General features: G+C 39.0%; 1 protein-coding gene across 1 annotated transcript; it reads right to left on the bottom strand.

Annotated features, from left to right (window-relative positions):
* Nucleotides 1-604: 604 nt before the first annotated feature.
* fosl1.L (FOS-like antigen 1 L homeolog) lies at nucleotides 605-8,423 on the bottom strand. The gene is made up of 4 exons (XM_018257679.2): nucleotides 8,007-8,423; nucleotides 2,266-2,460; nucleotides 1,620-1,727; nucleotides 605-1,416 (listed from the first exon to the last, which is right to left on the bottom strand). The coding sequence occupies exons 1-4, from the start codon at nucleotides 8,187-8,189 to the stop codon at nucleotides 982-984; spliced, it is 921 nt and encodes a 306-aa protein (XP_018113168.1). The 5' UTR covers nucleotides 8,190-8,423; the 3' UTR covers nucleotides 605-981.
* Between the last annotated feature and the right edge of the window lie 2,673 nt (nucleotides 8,424-11,096).

The raw sequence follows: 11,096 nt of genomic DNA, 5'->3' as shown, positions 1-11,096 counted from the left end.
GGATTTTAGTGAATTAGCATTGTCCAGGCTAATCTACACCTGGCGAAGTGTTGCGCTGTGAGCGAAGCCGTCGCTGGTGAATTTTCGGAGGTTAGTGAATTTGCCCCTATAAGTGAAAATTTTATTTCAGGATGGGGGTGCATAATCCAAAAACTGTCAGGGCCGGATTTCTGTCTAGGCCATCCCTAGGCCAGAGGGCCACCTGCCAGCCCCCCTCCCCTTGCGACCGAGCATGCACATGCCCAGGCTACCTCCAGAGCACTAGGGATTAGGTGCGTGGGCAGTTTATACGTCCCCAGTGCTTCCAACAAAATTGGAATGTGGCAGGGTGGCATTCTACCCCTAAAACCTTGCTGGCCTTGACACAAATCTGGCTTGGCTAATGCTGAGTTTCTGTTATTGATAGGAAATTTTAGTTGTGGTACTGCCATTGCTTTCAATTCAAAGCTTTAACGCTTTAAAACTCTAAAATCTTTATTGACAAACTTTATCATTGGAAATCGTTCCAATGAAATGTGGTTGTTCTGTTTAGTCTGAACAAAACTGTGCACCTTTTTCTAAATCACGTTATGTGAAGCTTGCTACAGAAAAAACAAAACAAATATTTTCTCATGGTTATTTTATTAATGTGCTATTATCAAAATGCACGTTTTTTATGTCAAGCACAAATCATATAAAAATATGTTTTTAATAAATATAAAGAGAACCTGCTCTACTGCTGCTTATATAGGAACCTATTAAAAAATGGCTCTGCGTCACAATTTACTTATAACCGTATAATGACAGGTCATGCATCTGACAAGAATCATTCATTGGGAAGTAATGTGATTTCTTAAGGGAGGAAGTATGAGGTAAGTAATAGCATGCCTTACTAAAAAAGTGAATAAAACCCTATATAGAGTGTCTATAAAAATGTTGGGGATGGCATAGATTTCTAACAGGTGATTCCAAAACCAGAAGCACACACAGTAAAAAATACTTTTATAGAGTCAGTAGGCTGTTAGAACTTAGAGAACATGGACTTTGCTCTTCACTACTACTGCTGCTGCTACTTCTGCTCAACCTTCGGTGGGCGATGGAACATGATTCTTGGGGACCAGGATAAGTGAATATTAAATTTGGCGTAAAAGGAGTAATGGATGGTGTCTTCATGAGTGTTGGGGTGTGTAGGGCCTCTGGTTCTAGGAGTGTGTCGCTCAGCTCTATTCTGGGAAGATTGACTTTAGGTCCCCGAGGTGGCTCTTCATGTGGCTCCTCCTTAACCAGCCTGGATGAGTCCACTTGCTGCATGTTGTGAGGAAACTTGCATATAGGCTGGTGTGCCTCAAGGATGAGTTCCAGCTTATCTTTCTGCTTTTGCAGCTCAGCAATTTCTTTCTGGAGGGATGACTTCTCTTCTTCAAGTTTGTCAGTTTCCTATTGAAAGTAAAAAGTATATCAAGTATTGTTAATAGTGTGCACATTCACCCTTGTCCCAGAACTACTTCCTTTCCTTGTATCTCCAAGGTTCTCTCCTAAACACGTGTATGTCTTATTTCATTCTGTGATCGCCCTTTTCTCTCACTGTAACCCCTAAGTATGCTTCTCATTCATGTATTCATCTCCCCTATTCTACTTACTGCCTGCAGGTAATCTGTCAGCTCTTTGCGACGGTTACGGCACTTTGCTGCTGCTATCTTGTTTCTCTCACGTCGCACTCGTCTTCTCTCATCTTCCTCTGGTGACAGCTGTGAGAAAAAACAAGACAATAAATCTTTTATCCAATGTATATAAGTGTTGTGAAATGTGTGTAAGGGAGGTGGTTTGGCACTGCCACTTTCCACAAAATATCTTTACTATGTGTCTGAGGGGGTGGCATCAATGAATACTGCCTGCCATGCACATGAATGGAGGGATTGGCAGTGACTGTGACCCTATGACTCAGTCATTAATGTTTATCTCGCTCTTCAAACCATGGTTTGGCACGCACCACCAGGCTCTCTTTCCCAGCCTGACTCATTCTGCTGTTGATGAGTCGCTTAATAATTTCCGCAACACGTGTAATTAGGATTTAATCATGTTTGATTCTGCAGACTCGTTATATAAATGGCAAAATACTTTTGTTTTAGACGGGGAAATAAAGCATCTTTGAGCCTGTATATAAGGTTTCCTATCAATGTTGTTCCAATTTATATAGAGTTTATACGACATGGCACATATGCTCAAAATATCAAAAAGGGACAGCAGTAAAGTAAATCAAAGTATTATTGTAATCTGAATACTCACATGTTCTCCATTTCTCCTTCGCCCCACATTCAAGACTCCTCCCATGTTTCGGATAACCCCATGCCGAGGGCTTTGATATGGTGGTAAGTTCAGGGGGCGTACGCTTGGTTGGATCATCCAGTTAAGGTCTTGACTTGATGTGATGGCATTTAATGTTGGGATAAAAGGATTCGAGGATGTGTGAGCTGCATACTTCTGTGAAGGAATTTGAAGACGATAAAGGTACATTTGATTTATATTGATATTTGATTGATACATATTTAACAGAAAATCCCAGTGTGTTATTATGAGTGCTAACATAGTTATTTCTTACTGGTAGATAGATGCGCATCTATATTTCCATTTATTCATGGGATGAGTAATCAGTATCAATGGGGTGCAGTTTAATAATAGGTGTTATTACACACTCAACATAGTTTTATAATCTGTAGATACCTGGCAGAATAAAGTACCACAGCTCTCTCTCTCTCTCTCTCTCTCTCTCTCTCTCTCTCAAGTTTTATACAAACTGAAACTGAAAATACCAATCACTGGGAAAGAAAAATGAGAGAGCACAGACAAGCAGTTAGCAGAACAGTTATATTTGTGGGATATACCAAATTTTGTTTTCAGATAACCGATTCTGGTCTAATATGGGAAAACAAAGATCACTGCAGCCAATAAGTTGTACAAACTAACTACTAAAATGTACAAAACTGCAAACACTGCCACTAACCTGACAATGAAAAAACAAAAAAATATCTTCATTTTTATAACATACAGGACAAACCACTGACATCTAAAATCCATCTTGAGTATTTTTTATGACCTCTAGATTCAAGTGCAAGCCACTTATATACCAAAGTGACTTTCTATGGCAACAAGAGCTGGGTACTTAGGGGGTTATTTATCAAAGATCGGTCTTAGAGTTTTATAATCCCCGAATTAACTCACAACTCAAATAGTTTCTAATTTCAAAAAACACTCAAATGGGAAAAACTTAAACCTGCAAGTTCAGGGTTTAAAACCCAAAAACTCGTATAGAACCTGTTTTTGGCAAAAAAAAACCTCGAATCGCTCAAAATGATTGGATTTTCGGTCAAAACCCTCTGAAAAAACTTGAACATCATGAAGGCTATTAACATCTTCAAATGGTTCAAGGGACCTCTGCCATGACCTCGACAGGTTTTAGATGGTGTATTTTCAGATTTGAGCTATTTCCAGGGTTGGGGTATACTATATCTCGAAAAAATAAGTTTTTTTTTAACCTGAAAATGTAAATTTTGACTAAAAAATTTATTTGAAATTAGAATTTTTGTGGAAAACAACTCAAACCTTAATAAATCTGCCCCTTAGTATTCTTGCCTGCACCGTGCTAAATGGCTATACTTCCTTGTACATCAGAATTATGGACACCATCCTCTTTAGCCTAATAATGAATGTATATTAATAGGTATGATTTGGCCACCTTTAATTCTGAGTAATGAGACCTGCTTGCCATATTAAAGAACTACTCACAGATGCCATTTACATTTTATAAAGTGATGATGCTTGATATAGTACATTTTTGAAGGAGGGAGTGGACTGTTTAGGACATTCTGTACCAGGCATGCCGTCAGCAGCAGAAGTGACTCAGTCACAAACATATATTTTCTGCAGGTAGAATTCTTAGATAAAACAGGGTCTGCCTAAGAATAATGTATGAGTAATGATGGGCAAATAAATTTGGCAGGCGCTAATACGATGTGAACTTCCGCATTTCGCCATCGGCGTATAAATTTGCGAAACTCCCATGAAAATTCGCAGACATAAAAAAATTTTTGCCACGTGTCGGAAAAGTCGCTCGCGTCAAAACCGTCGCATGTCAACACTATTTGGACGCCCATTGACTTTAATGCCAGCGTAAAAATTTACACGAATTGACGTGGGCGTCAAAATTCGAGCTTCGCTAATTTTTCGCCGTTTTGTGAATTTCGTGGGAAATTTGTTTGGCAAAGCGAAACTGGAGAAATTCACCCATCATTATGTATGAGTACCTATGGAAATGTCAGCATGCTCAGGGTTAAGCTTAGAAAAAGAAGAGTTTTCACGAATGTAACCAAGGTGCAGGCTAAAATAGCTTTCAGTTTTTTGCCTGTATGAGAACTTATCAAGTATATGAGGATTAACTATTGGTCTGCCAAATCTATTCCTGTTATAGCAGCCTGAAAGGTGGCATTGGCCAGCAATAGCCTGCATGCCAAGAGCAGTTTTAGAGCTGGAGAAACGTATACAGGCGACGTGTCCTAAAGCGTCAGACCAAGACGTACATGACATATGCAATAATGTTTAATAGACTTTTTGGATGGGAATACAAAACGACAGAAGACAGTGGGGCTCATTTATCAACACTGGGCAAATTTGTCCATGGACAGTTACCTATAGCAACCTATCAGTGATTAGCTTTTTAAAGCCAACTGCAAGTAAAACAATGAATGCAGCAATTTGATTGGTTGCCATGGGTTACTGCCCAGTGTTGATAAATGACTCTCAGTGTCTGTTGCTAGTTCTGTGAACAGGTATTGGCTGCATTTTCAATACTTTATCTTCAGGAGGAACTACAGTGAAACCTCAATTTTATATATCCTGTTTTTACACATTTTTTGGTTCCACCAATAAATAATACATTTGCCTGATTTGACAGTTTCCTAGATTTTTTTCCCCATTTTTTCTGGTCCCCTGAAAAATATAAAATGGGGATTCTACAGTACATCATTCAATTTTCTGCCTCCCCAAAAACCTACCGCCAATGCAGCTGGCAAGTCAAGTATGGGAACTGTTATCCAGAATGCTCGGGACCTGGGGGTTTCCGGATAATGGATCATTCCGTAATTTGGAACTACATACCTTAAATCTACTAAAAAGCATTTAAACACTAAATAAACACAATATGATTGTTCTGCTTTCAATAAGGATTACTTGTATCTTAGTTTGGATCAAGTATAAGGTACTGTTTTATAATTACAGAGAAAAATGAAATAATTTTTAAAAATTTGTTATTTGGATAAAATGGAGTCTGCGGGAGATGACCTTTCTGAAATTTGGAGCTTTCTGGATAATGGGTTAATAAATACCTGAACATTGGAGATCCCTTGATTAAGATACCAACTTTAATTGAAAACATATAAAAAAAAAATTAAATAATTTAATAAAAAATTCATATGTCTGAATAAACTAGAAAAGGTAGACAGCAGATTATGTACTATGCATTCCAAAACATCCCTGGACAAGTTATTCAGTATCATAAATGCATTTTTCAAGTCTGTCCCTTCCCTTTAGCAAGTTTCTGAAATCATACATACTTCTGCCTAAGAATTTATCAACCCTCCTACTTATCTTTACGCTAACCTGACACTGAGCTAAAGTATACACAGAGCATTCATGTTCATATTTGCATTCAAGTGGGAGCTGTTATTTTGCTTTCCTGGGCTGGGCCATTCTGTATAAGTGTCAGTAGAAGACTGCAATGATTTTCACGTAGTAGTTGGTTTATTCTTCTGATTTCTAAGACACTTGGCGGTTGGCGGAGTGTTCCTGCTCGTGGGCGAGCGCTAATGCAGAATTGAGGAGAAGAAATCTCTGCAGGCAATGAGCTCCACTCAATATGCATTACATGATAAATTAAGGATCCCTGCGACTTCATTTTTATCAGGGTAGTTAACACAATTAAGAGCATTTTATTAGGTGTTAAGGGGTACCTTATTTGTAAACCCATTATCCAAAAAGATCCAATTTACAAGAAGGCCATCCATACATCCATTTTAAGCAAATGATTCAAATTAAAAAAAAAAAATCCTTTTTCTGGAAAAACCCTAGGCCACAAGCATTCCAGATAAATGATCCTATACCTGAACGCATAGGAAACGCAAACTAACACTTTCCCTAGTCAGTGATAATTAACACTTTGCATTTATTTTCCTAGCTATCTACATAAATGAAATAGTTGCTATGCTTTTGAAAACCTATTACAAAATAAATAATAAATTATTTTTATGTTTTTGTATATAGCTGAAAATGCCAATGGGTATAATACAATACATTATATGAGGGAGCAACACAAATTTAAAGACAAATTATTCAGTACTCGATATCCAAAAAAACAATAGAAAGTTCCAGATTTTGGGAAGGCCATCTCTTATAAGGTCCAAATAATTTTTAAAAAGTATTTCCTTTTTTTCAGTAGTAATAAACTACTACTAAAGTAACTTTTACCTGATGGTAACTAAGCTTCATTAATCCAAATATTGGTGCCAAAATAATCTGATTGGGTATATTTACAGTTTAATTTTTTTTAAGCATTGTCCAAACTACAAAATGCCAGGTCCAAAGCATTTCAGATAATAGATCATGTATCTGTATATCACAAATGTCTTTAATTATAATTGTTTATCAATTCTGAACAGCTTGGTTTATTTAAACTAGGAATATCCAACCTGAGCATTGCAGCTGCTAAATGACAAGTCCTAGTATTCCTTCAACAGCCACAGTCTAGTCAGTTCTGGTAAAATCCCCTTTGGAATGAAAAGGCTTCCAATATAGTGTGTTGGATGAATGCATTAAAAAGAAAATGACCTCCAGCACAAAAAACTGCATGAGTACACCCACCCCACACTAGATTAGCTATAGCAAGTATTTGTCCTTCTAGCTTCAAAATAGCAGCTTCTAAAAACTACCATCAACTTGCAGAAAAATGGCACAATCTAAAATGAAACTCTCTCTTAGAGAAGTATTTACATGCAATATCAAAAGGCAGACTCTGCAGAGAAATTATACCATAGATATGGTTTATATCTACTTCATAACAACTGAGCTCTGGAAAAGCCTTGTGTTTTAAAAAATGATTAAATATATATTTCTATGACCAGGAAAATATTGTCTGTCTTTTCTCAGTCAATATACTATAGTACGGGGGCGCTTAGAATACAATACTACTAAATGGTGATTCACATTTGGCATGGCATGTCTGGTAGGCGTGGCACATTGTGCGTCCTTTAAAACAAAGTCTTAAATGATGATGCACCAATCAGGTAGCCAAGTGTCCCTGGAAATTATTTTCAAATGTTGGCAGCCATGCAGAGTCACAAGCTTCCCTTTTTTTTAACCAGCAGTTTGAGGTGCATTTAACGAACACTAAAATAAATTAAGCTAAATAAGGCAATGGAGTGGGGAAAGGTTTAACCAGCCATCCATAAAATGTCCTCATAATCTGTAAAGATCTGTTTATGAGTTATCTAGACATTTTAGCTTCTGTGCCCAGAAATTAGAAAAAGCTCCATGGAGCTTATATCAAGCCAATGTGTAGACTTCCCACAACTGCTTTAGAAATGGGCACCTACTGCACAGATGAATATCCACAAGTCACTAATTTTACCTTACTAGGTATAGGGAGTCATAGAAACAACAAAAAATGTTACATATGTACTATAATATATGGGAAACACACACAGGGAGAAATTATATATTTTTTTTCATTGAGGAAGATCATTATATGATGTGATCGAAACGTTGGAATTTCTTTTGTTTGTCTATTAAAATCAGTTAATCTAAATATCTATCTATCATCTATCTATCTATCTATCTATCTATCTATCTATCTATCTATCTATCTATCTATCTATCTATCTATCTATCTATCTATATATACACTACAAATGTTCATCATATTTGATATAATACAACATCTCGTTATAGAGAACTGTGCATGGATTCAGCAATAAACTCACCTGCTGCGAGTCATCTGGTGGGTTCGATCTGACGCCGTGTCCCATTCCTGAAGTTCCTAAAATTGGGGACGTTCCCGAGGTCTGTAGGCTGTGGCTACTGCACCCTAAATCTGGCTGAAGGTAGGCTCCAGTGATGTCTCTGTACATGTTCTGGATCCTCGCTACTCCAAGGTTTAAACTCATTCTGACTCACACACCCCCAGTGTAAGTTTATGAATGGAGACTGGAAGACTAAACTACATAACGGAGGGGGGGTGACTTTCGTTATCAATTTTGCTAAACTGCGCTGCCGGATCCTTCGAGCACGTCAAACACGGTGTATTTCGGATAAAAAATGTAAAAGATTCTAACCTTGTAATAGCCGAATATGAAGTGTTCCGTCTAGCATCGGAGTAGAAATGTTTATGACTGATAACCCCCCCCGCACAGTTGGTACATCCTCGGAGTTACCAACAGGCCTGTGACGTACATGCCCATACATGGTATACTTCCTCCAGCGAGAGGAAACCCCTTTGCTAGAAACGGCTGTTATTTCGTTCTGCTATTTCCAGAGTGGAAAGGAAATTATAGGTAAAACTCTATAGCTACAAAGTTACCGAAGAAAAGCAAATACTTCTGGGAAATGATGCCTGTTTGTATACCGAGTTCTACTGTTTACGTTTTACCTTGACATTCACACGTTCGGGTAAAATTTATGGGAAACGCTCTGATCCAGAACTGACGGGACTTTTAAGAAACACACAGGCGCCCATCACTCGCTTCTTATAAACGCAGTTTTACATTTCAATACACTCTCACTTTTATATTATTATAATAATAATATAATAATAATAATCTACAGTCTGGTCATTTCCCTATGGGACCAGACTGTAAATTATATCCTTAGTAATGGCTCGTTCTGGCGTCAGAATGTGCCGTTTATAACAGGGGTCCTCGGCCGCCGAATTTGACGCCGCTTGTCTGAATGTGATGCCACCGCGTTCGAATTGAACACCGGTGCACCCAAATTGGACGCCAGCGCACCCGATTGGGACGCTGGCGACAAGAATTGGACGCTGATCCCCACACCCCCCTCTCGACATTTCACACAAAATGTAGATTATAATGCATAATGTACCACCTACTGAAATTTATAAAGATATTAGAAGTCACCTCGTAGTTATGTACCCTGTATAAAAGCACTCGCCTTCGGCCTCGTGCTTCTTTATGGTCACATAACTCCACATAACTCCTCGGTGACATAATATCTTTATAAATTACAGTAGGCCCCATGAGGCCCTAATTCCTATACATTTTGAATAAATATTGGTAAAACAAGTCAACCTCTAGACATTTTTGGAGCCTGAAAAATCATTTGCTGTGGGGCCCAGTAACATCTAGTTACACCACTGATCCAGGTGTCCCATATTCCAGTGTATAGCTCCATCTGGTTATCCAACTGGCATTGTAGTTCTATTCTGTGTATTTCCTTTACTTTTACAAATCAAACATGTTTGTGTATTTCATGTGTGGCCCCAGTTAATTTTTCTTTTTCCAGCGTGGCCCGGCGAGCCAAAAGTTTGGACACCCCTGTTTTATATGGTCATGAAACTCCTCTGTAATGTATAATATCCTTATATTTTACAGGAGGGGGTACTTTATTCACTATAGTATTATTCATCATACAGAAAAGAGTTGTTCCTTCACATACAGATAGAATAGGTATTCTAACACGGGGACTTTCAATTCATGGTGTAAATATTATTGCAGTTCCTGATGTTCCACTTAAAGTGACAGGACTTTTATTGTACAGATGTACGTGACCCCACTGCTTTATTGAGCTATATATATGACTCACCCCTGTGTTACAATAGTATACAATTAAGGTGCAATACTGTGACGTCACGTGTGTGTGAGTGTGTGTGTGTGTGTGAGAGGAGCTTGGGCTGGGCAGGTGAGTGGTGGAAGAACTTCAGTGACCTGTACCTCATGGCCAGGCGTAGGAGAGGTGATTGAACATATTTAATATCTTAGTCGCATACAGGAATACCTGTCGTGTCAACATTACGCCATATAGAAAAGAATTTGGCAGGAGAAGGGTTAATTGTACACTTTTACAGTCTCAGACAGCATCACGTGTTGTCTCTGTCGCCTCCCCATCCCCCTCCCGCCATTCACGGCTTTTCCCCTTTCTCAGGACCCCCGGGTGCCAGCTGTCTCACCCTCACGTGCTTCGCTCTGCTTTCCCGTAACTTGTGACTCAGCCCCCTGTCACCTCCTTTGCGCTCGCCCTTAAAGCGACAGGAACAGCCGCGGGCCAATAGGAAGCGAGAGAGGGAGGAGGGAGCAGGAAGACGGGCAAAGGCTTGCGTTTCCTAGCAGTGTTCTTTACTCTATTATGTCACAGGAGATAATGTTACAGCCGGGAAAAGAGCGAAAGGCCACGAGGCAGAGAGAATTGTTATATAAAACGCTGATAATGGAGTCACAGGACACTGATATCATTTATTTATGTGGGGGGTGCGGGCGCGCTCCGACAGCAGCAGCAGCGGAAGTTAAAGTGTTGGGACAGTCACCTAGAGACTCATTCAAAGTATTGAGTAACAGGTATCAGGTAAATGGGGCATAATGCAGCCTCTATTGTAAAATAGAAGGATATTGTAAGTCATCAGCAACTGCATGGCTTCTATGGAAGGGATTTACTACGGAAGCCTGCTGGGTTAGACTTCAGTTCTGCAAAGTTCCTGAGCCATTTTTTTCCAAGGGCTAAAAGTGTAGATAATATAGTTGTGTCTGTTCATCCAGCACCTGCCAATAAAATATTTTCTTGTCAACAAATGTCATTTGATTTTTGTTTATATTTCTATTAGGGATGCACCGAATCCATCTTGGAGGATTTGGCCGAATACCGAACCAAATCCTAATTTGCATATGCAAATTAGGGGCGGGAAAGGAAAATGAGGAAAAAAAATTGTCTACTTCCTTCTTTTTTAACAAAAAGTCACGTGAAATCCCGCCCTCTCCACAATTTGCATATGCAAATTAGGATTCGGTTCGGCCAGACACAAGGATTCGCAAAAATCCGAACCCTGCTGAAAATGGCCGAAACTT

Source organism: Xenopus laevis, chromosome 4L (assembly GCF_017654675.1).
Source record: "Xenopus laevis strain J_2021 chromosome 4L, Xenopus_laevis_v10.1, whole genome shotgun sequence".
Lineage (NCBI taxonomy): Eukaryota > Metazoa > Chordata > Amphibia > Anura > Pipidae > Xenopus > Xenopus laevis.
Note: the sequence above shows the minus strand (reverse complement) of the source record. Positions and strands in the feature narration are given on the sequence as shown.